Raw genomic sequence first — 16,135 nt, forward strand, 5'->3', positions numbered from 1 at the left:
CAACTATCATAAATGTTTATGTCTCAATAAATAACTGTGGTGCTTTGTGATGTAGGCAGTAACAAAATAAAGTCATCATAATTAGCAAAGCATTTGAAACATCACCTCTAGTATCCCTTTTTAACGTCCTTTAAAGGTTTTTCTTTTTTTCTTTCTTTTTTGAGATGGACTCTCGCTCTGTAGCCCAGGCTGGAGTGCAGTGGCGCGATCTTGGCTCACTGCAATCTCTGCATCCCAGGTTCAAGCAATTCTCCTGCCTCAGCCTCCTGAGTAGCTGGGATTACAGGCATGTGCTACCACACCCAGCTAATTTTTGTATTTTTAGTAGAGATGGGGTTTCACCATGTTGGTCAGGCTGGTGTCGAACTCCTGACCCTGTGATCCACCCGCCTTGGCCTCCCAAAGTGCTGGGATTACAGGTGTGAACCACCATGCCTGGCCAAAGGTATTTTATAATGTATATAATGTCAGTGCAGTAGAAAAAAATGTATGACTTGTGAATAAATACACTGTATTAGGTGGCGTGCTCTACAGTTTTTACTGATAGGATTACATGACGTAACAAGTTTGGAAGCCATTGCTCTGGAGAGCAGTCTCTGCCAAAAATCCCCAGGGAGGAAAGGCAGGATTAAAAGACAACTCTGGTTTCCAAAAGCCAGTGCTCACATTGTAGACCTGACTAGTGTTGCACTTTTTAACTTTTATGCAGCTGGCTCATTGAGGATTCTTAGAGCAGATCTGATTAAGTGATGATTTCCCTCTCTGCCTTTTCTTTCATTCATTCATTGACACAGTATTTTTTAGTTCCTACTAAGTGTAAAGCATTCTACTGGCATGTGCAAGGTTTCATGCTGTTTCTTTGACCATCTCACCAGCCTGGCTTTTTACTTCTGGAGCTTGTCATGGATTTGCAATTACAGTTCTCTGTACCTGCCTCTGGCTGGAAGTGAAAGGATGCACTTCTTTTTTTCTTTTTTCTTGTTTAGATGAAACAGACTCCCAAGCTCCTGTAATGGTGCATGTAACTGATGTTTCCAGGAAGCTTGAGAGATAACTGGAAAGCATAGTGTCCTTTGTGTTTCTTGGCAACCTGCTCCTGGACTACGAGCTGTCCTGGAGAGGAGCATTTTCTGGATTCATTTTGTCACAGTGGCCATCAGTAGCATGTATTAGTGCCTATTCTCAGAGTTGAGCATTTCCTTTTCTAAATGACATTTAGGAAGTTCAGTCCTAATACATCTTATTGTGTGCTATTTTATGTGTACTGGGCAGTTTCTCCTTTAACTTCTGTTCAAATACTGAAAAGCTTTTAAACATTTTCCCCAAACTTCTCTTTAGCATAAATCACATGTCATCTCTTTAGAATTTTTTGGCCTCTCTTGTATCAGCAGCACTCTTTCTCAAGCCAAAAACTGATGCAGACACACTGGTTATCAAAGAAAGACTCAGAGAGGCTAACAAGGGGAAGTGGCTCAGATGGTGAGAAGCTTAAAGGAATCCAGTAATATGCTCTGCATCTGCCCACTTCTGAGTCATCACCCTTTTGTTCACTCCACCAGCACCTTCTTATTAAACACTTTCTGTGTGCCAAGTACTATACTGGAAACACAAAGACAGATGTGCAACAGCCTTAAGAACCTCATTAACAGAACCTCAATAATATCTCGTCTTTATCTCTCACCATTCCCGTGGCGATTGGCACAAAGATGTTCTGTGTACCAACACATGCCAAGTACTGTGCTAAACACTTTATATATGACATTCCATCAATTATCTTGCCCTGAGTGACACGGGTTCTAAGTGGTTTGAACCCAGCTGTCTTATGGCAGAGCCCAGGTGCTCTGGGCTGCACTGTTGTATTAGGGGGCCTACTCCTGGTCACAGCTGATTGAATCAGGGGTGGATGCCTGAGCCAAGAGGGACCAGATTCCCACTGGAATTTAATATTAAGCCCGAGAGACATGGGCCAGTTTCTGCTTGCAGTTGAACTGGGATGTGGTGAGTATCTTGCAATGGAGGAAGTGGAGAGGTGAGAGCAGGAACATGCAGAGGGAGAGAAAGCTCGTCCACGAAGAGAGAGAACAAAAAAGGAGAAATGTGGAAGAAAGCAGGGATTAGGGTAAGGAGAGACAGGCAGCAAGAGAGCCAGAGACCTGCACATGAGAAGCTGCCTGAGCTCCTGTCTGTTCCAGTCCTTCAAAGAGGCTCAGCTCACTTTTACCCTTGGGTTCCTTCCATGAAATACCCTAAGTCTTCCTTTACTCCTCTATTTCTGATACCTACCCTCTCCCCACTTAAAAATTTTTTTCTTTTTTTTTTTTTTTTTTTGCTTACTCTGTATTAAGTGGGTTCTTTTACTCATTACTTATAACCAAAAGAGCCTTCATGAAGACAAGCTAGTGTTCTGGTTCAGTGAGGAGGATCAACGCTGAAAAGATACCAGCTGATACCAGGAAGGTGCTGTGGACAAAGGTCCATGGAGTCCCAGTAGAGGCTTGTAGGAGATAAGGAAGATTGAGAACAGGGACCTGCTTTTGGTAAAGTGTGGGCAGCAGTGGAGAATGCAAAATACCTCTTCCAGCAGATGAGCTTCCATGGACAAATGGCAGCTCACAGCTGGTGTGGTGTATTCTAGAACTGAGGAAAAAGTGGTCCTGTGGGGCTCTAGGATAGGGATAGGTAGAACCACAGGGATAAGGGTATGCACTACAAGGGGAAATTTGTGCATCTGACAAGATCATGAGTGTTAGAACAGTATGTTCTTATAGAACCATCTAGTCCACTCCACAAGATGACAAGTTGAGTGAGTTCTAAAGTTCATCTTGGAGAACTATACTAGTAGCACCCTATAAGCTAAATCTTATTATAATGAGATTTTATGTTCTGATTTTGTCAGGGATAAACTTTAACCTGCATTTATCTTGTTTAAACATGTACTTTTAGTAATTTTCAGCTCAAGGTTTGATGATGGTTAATTTTATGTGTCAACTTGACTATACCATGGGGTGCCTAGGTTAAACATTTTTTCTGGTGTGTCTGTAAGTGTTTCTGGATGCAATTAGCATTTAGTTGGTAGACTCAGTAAAGTACATTGCCCTTTCCAAGTTGGATGGGCATCATCTAATCTGCTGGGGGCCTGAACAAAACAAAAGGCAGAGGAAGAAGGAATTTTCTCCCTCTTTTTCTTCTCCACTGGTTGAAGTGGGACATTTCATCTCATCTTCACCCAGCTTCCAACTAGGATTTACACCAACAGCTTCCCTGGGTCTCCAGCTTGCATATGGCAGATCATGGGACTTCGCAGCCTCCATATCATATGAGCTACATCCTCATAATGAAGCAGTCTCTTGGCCGGGCGTGGTGGCTCCTGCCTGTAATCCTAGCATTTTGGGAGGTTGAGGCGGGCAGATTGCCTGAGCTCAGGAGTTTGAGACCAGCCTGGGCAACACAGTGAAACCCTATCTCTACTAAAATACAAAAATTTAGCTGGATGGGCGCCTGTAGTCTCAGCTACTTGGGAGGCTGAGGCAGGGGAATCACTTTAACCCGGGAGGCAGAGGTTGCAGTGAGCCGAGATTGCACCACTGAACTCCAGCCTGGGTGACACAGCGAGACTCCGTCTCCAATATCATTATTAATAGTATTATTATTATTATTATTGATAATAATAATAAAATAAAGCAGTGTCTCTCTCTCTCTACATATGTAAATATTCTCTTTCTCTGGAGAACCCCAACTAATACAGTTTGTTATTTAAAAAACCCACATTTGAGGAAGGCAGAATTGGAAATTGGGAGGACAAAAAGATTTTGGGTTCCTTAATAGATCAAATTCCTATAAGACACTGGCAAATGCTATTTTCTTTCTTTCTTTTTTTTTTTTTTAGACAGAGTCTCGCTCTGTCACCCAGGCTGGAGTGCAGTGGCGCGATCTCCGCTCACTGCAACCTCTGCCTCCTGGGTTCGCGCCATTCTCCTGCCTCAGCCTCCTGAGTAGCTGGGACTATAGGCGCCCGCCACCACGCCCGGCTAATTTTTTGTATTTTTAGTAGAGACAGGGTTTCACCATGTTAGCCAGGATGGTCTCGATCTCCTGACCTCGTGATCCGCCCGCCTCGGCCTCCCAAAGTGCTGGGATTACAGGCATGAGCCACCGTGCCCAGCCGCAAATGCTATTTTCAAAGTGACAGGCTGTGGTCACAGAATACTGAAGTGCTATAAATAACATGGAGCCATTTGGATGTGGCTGGCAACGAACTGAAAATGTGGCTCCAAATGTCTACTTGGAGGTATTGACTCTGTCATAAAGACTCAAGCAAATTTTAAGCCACATTAGAAATCGGAGTCCTTTTATCTAGAGTCAAACAGCAACTCACTCCAGAACATTCTCCCTCATGTTTTCCTAAGTGGTAAGTTATAAGGATAGAAGCCTTCTACACTTCCCTTGAAATTATCCATTAACCACATTAAGAGATTTATATGCCAGCACTACACAATGTCAATTTCAGCAGCCAAGTCCATTTTTCATTTCAGGCGTATATGAAAGGACTCTTTAAAGGCTACTTGAAAGATTCAACAAGGCCATAAAATGAAATTCTAGCAAGTTGCTTTGTGAACTAGTCTTCCAGTTACAACCCCACTGCCAATTATTATTTCAAAGGCCTTATTCATCTCAAAACTACAGTTCCTTTCTTTCTCACAAAAGTGAGATGCCCTTTGCCTTTTTGGAGAGCAAAGTCTGCTATTAGAGTTTTCCAACTCTGTCCTGGCTGAAGAGGAAAAACAGATGACATATGTTTATGTTTCAGAGGGAGGACTGGATGGTGATAACAACTAAAAGGAGAATTCATTTCTGAGGAAAGAATGAAATAAAATAGTTAACATTTACTGAATGCTTAATTTACTAACTCAGTATTCTCAACCATCTCATAAGTTGTATGCTATTATTTATAAAATTTTATAGATGCATGCAGGGAGAGGTCAGGTAACATTCGCCCAATGTTCTCAGCCATTTCTTTCCTTCCAAGTAAATATCTGCACTCAAACTTGCATGGTGATGATGAAGTGAAAAAGAAGAAAAGACTGATTTTAATTTGTCAGAGTCTTTCTGGTTAGCATGGACACAGTAGGGCATTACTGCATGTCAGAAGGACAGATGAAAGGGAACATGTGCCACTCCCCCAAATGAAATGATGTTCCTAGAGTTTTAAAAAAAATTCAACCAAAGTGCCAAGATACATTTTTAAAGTAGATCTGCATATTTCTTTGTTCTTTCAATAAAATAACTTAATGGTTGTTTTAATGTTAATTTAAAAGATAAGATGATATCATCATTTCTTGGAACTATTGATTATTTTTTATATGAAATCCACAAAGATAAAACCATGGGGAGAAGAGACATAACAAGGCCAGTGATGCTATTCAGAGGGACCATTCATTTCTGTTTTCCTGTTGTAGGAAACATCTGAGTTTGCAATTTTATATCCTCAGGCCCAAATTCTATATTCTGATTTGCATAGCTCCTACTGAAGAATTTGGACTAATGTAATTAAGTCACACTGCCAAAGCTTAGAAGAATACAGGAAAGAAGGCAGCAGACAATTAAAATCACTCAACTATTTAGAAGCACACGTCCTCCCTCCCCCAAGAATTCCCTATGCTTAAAATACATGCCATAGGCATTCTCTGTGAAAGCTTTAATGTAAAAACCACTTAAGAAATGGCATTTCCTCTACACAGTTTTTACACCAACTTACCTCTCTAATCATCAAGGTTCCTTCTCTTGAAATACTGCCGCTGAAAGTGTCTGCGTGAGAGGTCTCCAGCCCATGCGTCCCCACCATTCCCACATTGTACTGTTCGTTGCTCCCTGGAGCTCCTGTTGGTCTGAGATGAGAAGGAACAACATTCATGGCAATGTATCTTTAGGAAATATCTGTTTCCTGTCCATATTCATTATTTTTGTTATGGTAAAATATACATAATTTTTTTTTTTTTTTTTTTTTTTTTGAGACGGAGTCTCTCTCTGTCGCCCAGGCTGGAGTGCAGTGGCGCGATCTCGGCTCACTGCAAGCTCCGCCTCCCGGGTTCACGCCATTCTCCTGCCTCAGCCTCTCCGAGTAGCTGGGACTACAGGCGCCCGCCACCACGCCCGGCTAATTTTTTGTATTTTTAGTAGAGACGGGGTTTCACCGTGGTCTCGATCTCCTGACCTTGTGATCCTCCCGCCTCGGCCTCCCAAAGTGCTGGGATTACAAGCGTGAGCCACCACGCCCGGCCAGTAAAATATACATATTAATAATATAAAATTTACCATTGTACCAATTTTAAGTGTACATGTCAGTGGTCTTAAGTACATCTCATATTAATTTTTTGTTTGTTTGTTTATTTTTTTGAGACGGAGTCTAGCTCTGTTGCCCAGGCTGGAGCGCAGTGGCGCAATCTTGGCTCACTGCAAGCTCCGCCTCCCAGGTTCACGCCATTCTCCTGCCTAAGCCTCCCAAGTAGCTGGGACTACAGGTGCCTGCCACCACGCCCAGCTAATTTTTTGTGTATTTTTAGCAGAGACGGGGTGTCACCATGTTAGCCAGGATGGTCTCCATCCCCTGACCTCGTGATCTGCCTGTCTCGGCCTCCCAAAGTGCTGGGATTACAGGCGTGAGCCACCGTGCCCGGCCAATCTCATATTAATTTTAATGTGTGTTGATGTCTGGACTGGCCCCACTTTTGCAGCATCCCCTCTTGACCTATTCTCTGCCCAGTAGCCAGACTGAGCAAGCGTTTGGCTTTACATGGAAAAGACACTGAAGTTGGCACCAGGAGTCACCAGGCTCTGCATGATCTCCCCTGACCCCTGCCTCCTCCTCTGGGCAGCAGACAACCTGACCTGCTTTTACATATGCTGTTCCCTCTGCCTGGAAAGTTCTTTCCACTCTAGCCTTGGTTGGTTCCCTCTCATTCATCCTACATGATACTGTCTATGAGAAGTCAGCTCTTATCACCTATGTCTTATCCTAACAGCCCCTCTTCTTTTCTCTTCACCCTTTTTCCTTAATAGTTCTCATCACAATTTGCAATTATCTTATCTTTTGAATTCTCCTTTTCTCCTTCCCTCTCATTGCTTGTGATGGCAGAGTCCTTGTCTCTTTGTTCACTATTATTACCCAGTACCCAGCCTAGAGTTGTCACATACTAGGAATGCAAAAAATAATCATTAGATCCATGGGCTTTATGCTTCTATAAAGAAGAAATATCTACTAAGAACATTCTGGCTTATTGGGGCATCCAAAAACTAGGAGGTTTAACTTAAACAACATTCAGCCTCTGTAATCATCCTGCATGGTGGTATATTTATTTTCAGTTCTTTTCTTGCTATCATGTTTACAGTATAATGAGAGAAGGTAACAGGATCTCAGCATACTCCGAGAACACAGACTGATGTTTCCTGTGTCCTGTAGCACAGAGCACAGTGCCAGGGCTCAAAAAGTGATGACTGACTGCTCAGAGTGAGTTTCACTCTATCAGGAATGCCTCATTTCATGACACAGAATTGCTTTGGTTTAGGAGCTCAGGGGAATTGAGAACCGCACACCACAGGTTGAGGTTAGTACAACATGGCTTCTGGAAGAAGGATTTTGGTTGTTAATGCGATACTTGTTGTTCTCCTATTTTAGCATCTGCCTCTCTTTTAAAGTGGGTTTTCTAAAAATAGGAAAGTTATCAAGGCTTATTTCTCTCTAGGCATATTAATTGCAACTTTTATCATTTTCTTTTATTTTCATTGTTTCTTATATATTTACAAATATCTCTGGCCTCTTGGATCTTATGAAAGTCCAAAGAATTACTGGAATCTTCCATCTAAGAAACAAGAAATACACCAGATTTATGATGTCTCTGGGGCAGAGAAAGACATATTTCGAGGATTTTTATCCAAAACAGGTGAAAAGATGGCAGGGTGAGTCCAGACAAGAAAATGTATAGTAAGAAGCTTACATCGCAATTACTAAACTGGAGCAGTGGATTGAATGAATCTAAGTATGGGCTAGAACTGATGTGTTTGGGAAGAAATTCCAAAGAGGCATTTTCATTTTCAACATTTCATTCCTAGAAAGGAGCTTTTAATAGTGTTCCAGAGACATGGAAAAAAAATGGAATTCCTGGCATTTTGATAGATTGGTAAATCATAGTTTTCAAAATATCATTTCTTCACTCATTTGTTTATCTTGTGTGTATCTTTCATTTTTTTTTTCTTGCTCTTCTTTCTTCCTTTGTGCCTTAAGTACTTGTTTGGGACAAAATGATATAAAGCCAATAAATCAATGAAGTACTTATCAAGAGTCTTCCATGAGGGCAGCTACTTTTCTTCTTTATCAGACAGGGATTCTTTGCTATTGTCAGGGGCTCAGTTGGCTTGGTGGCATCTGCCAGGCTGATGCTTGTACAATCAAGTTCTCCTGTCCTAGTCAGACCTGCTTCCTCTGTTACCTGAATAACAGTTTTCTTGGTGGCCACCCCATCTTCAGTCCTTTCCCCTCATATCCACTCCTCACAGCTGTGAAAGTGAGCCCTCTAAAACACAAATCTGACCAAGTCCGAGTCACTCTTCTACTTTCAATCTTCAGTAGCTCCCCATCAACCACAGGATAAACTTGAAGCTCCTTACTGTGGCTTACAAGCTCTCCATTATCTGGTTCTTGCCTGTCTCGCTAACCTAATTTTTTTTTAACAAAATCCTGCCCCAATTTCTAACTCTACCAGCATTTAACTTATAATAGTTTCCTATGCACATTATGCTAGAAAATCCCTGGTGATTTTAGCCTGCCCTCTCTACCTGGAAGATTGTTTTCTATCCTCTGCCTCCCTCTGGCTAATTCATTCTTTAAGCTATAGTTCAGGTACCTCCAAACCCATCCCAGCCTCACTGGAATGGTTTAGGTGGCTCTTCACTCTGCCTCCACGTTGCCCTTTGGGCATCTCTACTACTGCATTCAATACACAGTCCTGCAATGATCAGATCTCATTAATGTTGGTATTTTCAGTGCCAAGCATGGTGCCTGGAATGCAGGTAGCACATAATAAATGTTTATTAAATCGCTGAAGATCTTGGGATAAGGGCTTTGTTTAATGTCTAACAGAGATTGCATTCAGGTTTATTGTAAAAATATAGCTCTTCTGTGAATTGATAAGTAATTGGCTATCAGGATATTATTTGCATATTTAAAATATCTTAAGCAATCAATGTTAAGTTTTGCAATTTTATGAAATTGTGTTCACTAGGATGTGCTAAAATAATTTTCTGATATTGGGTGGTTATCATAGAATAACAAAAAATCTATTCAGATATATCATAGAACTTTACAGGAAAAAGAGTTAATGTATACAAATTTTAAAAAATCATTGAGGAGATCAGAAGCTCCCAGGAGAGAATGTTAAAAACTGTGATAAGAGAATCTCACCATATTACAAATGTATGAACAACTTCAGTGAGGAGAAATGCGGGAAAAGGGCATTGATCTAAGTAACCTTGGAAATGAGTGGAGTCTGTAATACTAAAGGCAAGAGGAACTGCACATAAACACTGTACATTCTAGTTGACAAAGCTGTTTCCCATGAGGATACAGGTTAACAAATTTGATACTACTATAAAAAATACTGGATGTGCACAATTAAGTAAATGGGTGGTTGATATGGTGTGGCTGCGTCCCTACCCAAATCTCATCTTGAATTGTAACTTCCATAATCCCCTTGACATGGGAGTGACCCTGTGAGAGGTAATTGAATCATGGAGGTGGGTTTTTCCTGTGCTGTTCTTGTGATAGTGAATAAATCTCATGATATCTGATGGTTTTTTAAAGGGCAGTTCCCCTGCACGTGCTCTCTTGCCTGCCGCCATATAAGATGTGCCTTTGCTCCTCATTCACCTTCCACCATGATTGTGAGGCCTCCCCAGCCATGTGGAACTGTGAGTCCATTAAACCTCTTTTTCTTTATAACTTTATACACTCTCAGGTATTTCTTCATAGCAGTATGAAAATGGACTAATACAGTAGTTGATGGCAGAAGCCAGGTTTCTGACTGTTGGAATGGGAATTTACAAACAAGCAAGGGGAGGTGGAGGCATGTCAGTCAAAGAGGCACAGGAGCTAACTGAAAGAGCTCCCAATGGTCAAAACTGGAAAATTTGAGCAACAAAATAAAGAAGTATTATATCCATGAATCTATATTGACATAAATGATGGAATAAATTAATTAATAAATAGAGGAGACAAATCCGTGCAGAAGAATTCTAAATAAATTATGTAGCTATTCTACCCTACAGGAGGGATGCATGATTCCCCACTCCTCAAGTGTGGGCTGTGCATAGTGGCTTCCTTCCAAAGGGTACAGCATAGAAAAAAGGAGAAATAAGGGAGTCATTTTACAGTGGAGAAATCTTCCCTTCTGGAGCATGTGCCAGTTTTGAGGGCAGATACTAATACCTAAGTTTGCCTCTTTGGCTTGTTTGATGTGATGCAAATCAAATTAAATGCCTTTCCTTCCATTCTTTTTATTCTATAAAGCTTTTATTTTTTTTCCTGATTATAAAGTAGTGCATGCCCATCATAGAGTTGGGGATATACATAAAATAAAAATCTCCCATAATTATATTACCCAGAGGTAATCACTTTTATAATTTTGGCGTATTTCCCTCCACTCATTATTTTTCTATGCATGAGGAATTGGGAAATACCGCAATTGGTTAGTTGGGGAATACAAACTTAGTTAAGTGCACTCTCATAAGTTATATCTTATAAAATAAATGCAAAACCAGCACAGTGCATAGAAAAAAGCTATTGTTTTAAACATCGGAAACCACAGCTGTTTGTCCAAATGGCTGGTTCTCCATTTCTGAGAAGCTTTTCTGTGTTTACTTCATGGTGGGAACTGTGCTATATTTTTGTTTTCTGCTTTAAAAATATATAGCACAAAATACAGAGGTTTACCTTAACAAAAGAAAATAAAGGTAATGAGAATGTACATAAGAGGCACTCTGGCCCCCAAATACTTAATTCCTAAATAAACTATTGTTTTATAATGAACTTTTAATAGTATGAAATTTCTTAGGCATGCAACCATCACATTGTAGAACAGACTATATATATTTTATATGCAACATAAAAATACATATATTTACAAATTGAAGTAAACATACACACATACATTTGTACCCTTCATACCCCTATTTTCTCACATATATAATCACATATTTTAAATGTTCTTTAATGATCATTTCCATCTATCTAAAATTTACCAATCCCTTAAGAACCATGTCAAGTCTTGCCTCCACCGTCAGCATTCCATGATAGCCTCAGTTCATTATTTCTTATGCAGACGATAGTAATAGAACCTCTGAATTGCTTTACCAGTCTCCAGTCTGTTCCCTTTTCAAATCGTCTTGCTGAAATAATCTCCCTCAAATATAACACTGAACTCAAGATATGTTCAGTGGTTTCCAATGGCTGCACATAAAGAGCACACTTCTTGGTCTGATTTCACTAGTCCAGACTCACCTCTACCCCATTACACCATACATTCCCACCAAAGCCAACTTTCTGTGTCTTTACTTCAACTCTTCCCCCTGCTTGGGATTCTAATATTACCTTAGGGTTTTTTTTTTTTTTTTTAAATCTTGCTGACAGTTATTTGCATAAACTATTCTTCAAAGTCAGAACTTGCAATTTCAAATCAGTGCAATTGTAAATTATAGTCACTGAAGGCCCACTGTATTTCAGACACCATGGAACGTGTTAAGAGCAAGAGAGATGAGTAAGGCATAACCTTTACCCTGAAAGATATCATAGTCCAGAAAAGGAGACAAAGACCTAATAAACAATCCTGATTCAAGGCACTACATGAAGACTCAGGAATACACACAACATACCGCGGTAGCACAGAAGAGGGGATAGGCTCTACCTGTGCAGGCGGGGCTGTGAGTAGGTGATTGCTAAAGGAACAGGAAATGCCAGACAGAAGTGAAGCATGGTCTATTCAGGAAATTTTAGAAAGGTGTGTGTTTCTGCAGCGGGGAGTAAGTCTTAAATTTGCCTTTAAAGGTAGGAGGGTGAACACCATTAATAGCCTTGCAAAATATGATAGGGGACCTAAAACCCAAATGCTAATTAACATCTTTGGTTGTTCCTCCAAATATTTATATTAGCCTGCAGTTTTCCATGTGTAATTTTGTCATTCTCCAACTAGCATATAAACTTTTGGAAGACAAAATTCAAGTACGAACTTATCAGATCTCTCAAAGCCTTCAGCAAGGCTAACACATAGTGAGAGTTTTAGCAACCTTTTAATTTCATAATCTTCTCTCATCCTGATACTTGCATGCTCAGTGCTTAAAAGGAGTTCAAAACATCTGTCAGAAGAATTAAGCAATTCTGAGTCAAGACAAAAACTAAAAGGGCCAGCATGTTTTGCAGAAATGTTCTGGATTAGTGATTTTGCCTCTAGAACAATTTTATTTACTTTTAAAAAGGCAATTTACTGTAATTTGTTTCAAAATGTCATATTTTAGTATATTTACAGCTGTCAGCAACTGGGTCATCAACAGCAAAATAACCAGTATGGATTTTTCAGCTACGTTAATTAGATTTGCCTCTTAGAATTGCTTGTATGTAATGATGTTAATCAGTGGATGATATTCCCTTTAGACTGGCCAGCCCTGCCTCCCCAATCCCTGCTGAATTGGACAATAACTTGTGGCCTGAAATGGCTTCTTTTTCATATAGAGTGAGTGTGAACTGATAATCAATGCTAGTAGCTGAGCCAAAGAAATAGAGGTGATTGAAGTGTGAAGATGGAAAAATTAGCATCTCATTCTATCGAAGTTGTAGCAGACCAGGGTGGAGGAATTGGGGAAGCAACAGGGGATAAGGGCAGGTTCTTTCATGGGATCCACTCCAATAAGAAAAAAAAAAATGAGCTTCCTCCTCACTTTAAAAAAAAAAAGAAAAAGTAAAGGCTACAATTACTAAAGAAAATATAGGTAGGTATAAATATACATGTAAATACATAAAAAGAGAACTGCAAAGAGACTGACAGAAAGTATGTGGCAAAGACACAGACCACAGAAAAATGGATCCAGAAAAAGAAGCCATGAAGGGAATAAAGTAGAAAATCATAACGGGGTATATTTTGGAACTTTCTCTGCATGATTATCTAAGTCCTGATTCTTTTGCTGGGATGGTAATGCACGCTGGCTTGTGCATTTCTCCTTGCTTGTTGGTGGCAGTGGTGGTAATGAAAGACATGTTTTATGTTGTTAATTTTAATCCCTAAATGTCATTGCCCATGATTTCAGTCTTCCAGTTTTAGAGGGGAAGGCACGTATCAATGGTCTGGTTGTCAAAACCGTTTGCCCTTGAGATGAAAAGAACCAAGAAAGAGTCACCAAAAGGACAGTCAATCCATTGGCAATGGATCGGTAAAGTGTATGCAGTCCAAAAATGCTACATATTCTAAGTGATTGTGTCCAAAGATAGAGATAATTATAGAACTATGTTCCAACAAAAACCCAAGTCCCGAAAGTCAATTTATCTTGCCACAGACCCATATACAATCTTACATTTAACTCATATTTTTTTGTCCTTTTATTTTGGAAACCTAGTCCCCTCCTGGTCTACATTTTAAAAGTAGTTCTCTTACATCAGTCTGGGTATGTCGCTGACAGCCACTGTCCCATCATGGGTCTCGCTCTCTCCATCTTCCTCCTCTTCCTCGCTACTTTCTGACTCTTCACTGGAGGAGGAGTAATCAGTCACCTTCTTCATTGGGCGGTTTGTTTCTTCAATCCGGAGTTCTCTTAGTTCTTTGGCTAATGCCGTCAGATCCTATGAAAGAAAAATTTGTTCAGCATATGAATGGTAGATACGACCAAAGCTACATCTCTCAGCAAGTCAGTGCTCCAGCTTAAGCAACAAGAAAAAAAAAAAAGCTCTGTATAGAACTGTGACAAACATAGTTACTGCATGGAACTAAGAAAATGATGTTTGTAGCGTGTAGAAGCTAGAAAAGAAAGATGAAAACAATTTAAACTTTGTTCAAAACCAATAGCTAGACTGAGACTGTTCAGTTCTGAATATATATGTGTACATATGTGTATGTACGTTGTGTGTATACACATATATACAGACATTGGGTTCTCATTTTATTTTGGAAAGGTGAAGCTGGTCACCCCCAGAGTTAATGGGAAAATACATGGGATTAGAAATTGTACCCCAGTATTCTGGGACTCCTGCCCAAGCCACAGTGATGGCTTTTCCGCTCTTATGATTGCTACTGTACCAAACTTTAGCAACAGTCATAGAACAGAGCAATTCCCAAGGTTCCAGCTACTACAATGACTCATTTGGTGTGTCATCATTCCCTGGAGAATAGAGGTACCACATCAAATCATGGCCCATCCTAAAGTCTAGCGCCACTGAAATTTACAGCCACAGAACTGAATTAATCAAGAGGAACAACAACAACAAAAAGATTTCTCTTCCAAAACGATAGGTGTTTCATTTTCTTTTGTTTTAAATTCCAGTCATCTGGCAGAAATCCTGGTGAAGAACACTAAAATGAATGTGCAAATACCAAAAGGAAGAGATGATAATTTTGAGTTTTCCATGAGTATGATGAAACCTTTAGCCTTATGGATGTGATGATGTGGTATTTAATCACCAGGCATACTGCAGGCAGTGTGCTGAATATCCGTCTACCTTTTATTTTACATGCTTTCAGAGCAATGCAGAGGGAAGCAGTTCTGCAAAAGCATGGCCGCTCTAATTTGCATGGGTTAAACTGCCCATGGCACACAGCATGCAAATGAGGGAAAAGCAATTTGACATCAGTCTTACCATTTCTCCCTATATTAGTGACCCATGTGGGAATCAGAGCATTCAGTGAGAGACAGGGGATTAGGGAGAAAGAAACTCATTGAAAAATACTAAATCCCACAGTTTTCTATGGCCATATTCTCTCTTTATTTCAATCCAAAAATGTACGCATCCAATTCACCTGATGTAGGATTAGAGCAATCTGGGTGATGACATTGCATAATCTATCCTAATCGGTTAAAAGAAAAGCTATGATAAAAGTGTATAGTTAAATAATTATAATTTTATTTTGAGAATACAACAAAACATTGTTTCTCTACTGCCACCTGTATGTCAGGCATTACTATTTTGGTTCACACTAGGAAAGGAAACACTTTAGGTGTTTTACGTGGTCTAGAAATTTAGGCAATTCATAGTGTTAACTGAAGGGTCATTTCTTTCTAATTTCATAGAAATCAAAGGAAAAGCAAAATGACTTTTAAATTTGTCTTAATGACACCTGATTTGAAACTCTTAAAAAATGGAAGCTGCTAAAAATTCAACCTTTGCATTACATACAAAAACGCACTTGGCTAGGGCTTTTGCACACATGCACATTTGCACATGCCTCAATCTCGGTGAATGTATTTGCCCCATCTGTGAAAGTGAAAATAGAATTGTATTTAGAAGGCCAACTCTGTTTAAATGTAATGTATATTATAAAAAGAAGAGGAAAACCATAACAAACAAACATAGGTATAATGTTATAAAGAAGAGGAAAACCATAACATAGGTATAATGTTGTGCAAATTTCTGGTTTCCTTGGCAGTTAGCCAAAATAGGAAAAGCTAATATCTGAATTTCAACTTTTACTTCTTATTCCCTCCTGGCAATTGTCAATGCTTATCTTTACCAAATGAAGAAGAAAGTGAAGGGTATGCTATTCTTGAGTACTTTGGGAAAATAAAGTCTAGATATTTGTTAAGGCTATGAAAGAAAAGGATATTATCATCCTCCAAACCAGTGAAATAATGAAAAATTAGATAAATTTATTTTGTATTCTGACATCTATATATTAGGACTGTGTTAAGTCTCATCAAAGAATGTAGCTAGCATTTAAAATGTTACTTGTTATTAAGAATTACATTTTATATAATTTAAAGAGAGAATATGGTTTAAAAGAGTTTATTTCTATTGTTAATAATTCTGAGTAAAATACTATTGGCTATGGTTTATTTTAATTAATGATACATTTTCCCCAGAGGTTTATTTTCCTTATCTCTGACGTTTCAA

The 16,135-nt window shown here is 39.5% G+C and overlaps 1 protein-coding gene and 1 long non-coding RNA gene across 12 annotated transcripts in view; one reads left to right on the forward strand and one right to left on the reverse strand.

Annotated features, from left to right (window-relative positions):
- The window catches only part of LOC134733071 (uncharacterized), a 207,727-nt gene that overhangs the window by 184,693 nt on the left and 6,899 nt on the right, over window positions 1–16,135 (forward strand). The gene's annotated exons all lie outside the window — the stretch shown is intronic.
- The window catches only part of TNIK (TRAF2 and NCK interacting kinase), a 409,664-nt gene that overhangs the window by 35,824 nt on the left and 357,705 nt on the right, over window positions 1–16,135 (reverse strand). For all 10 annotated transcript variants that reach the window (XM_063621578.1, XM_063621584.1, XM_063621583.1 and 7 more), the window contains 2 exons: window positions 13,689–13,873; window positions 5,756–5,885 (listed from right to left, as the gene is read on the reverse strand). In XM_063621578.1, the coding sequence (XP_063477648.1) occupies window positions 5,756–5,885; window positions 13,689–13,873 (315 nt within the window). The remainder of the gene's footprint in view (window positions 1–5,755; window positions 5,886–13,688; window positions 13,874–16,135) is intronic.

This window comes from Symphalangus syndactylus, chromosome 17 (genome assembly GCF_028878055.3).
Source record: "Symphalangus syndactylus isolate Jambi chromosome 17, NHGRI_mSymSyn1-v2.1_pri, whole genome shotgun sequence".
Classification (NCBI taxonomy): domain Eukaryota; kingdom Metazoa; phylum Chordata; class Mammalia; order Primates; family Hylobatidae; genus Symphalangus; species Symphalangus syndactylus.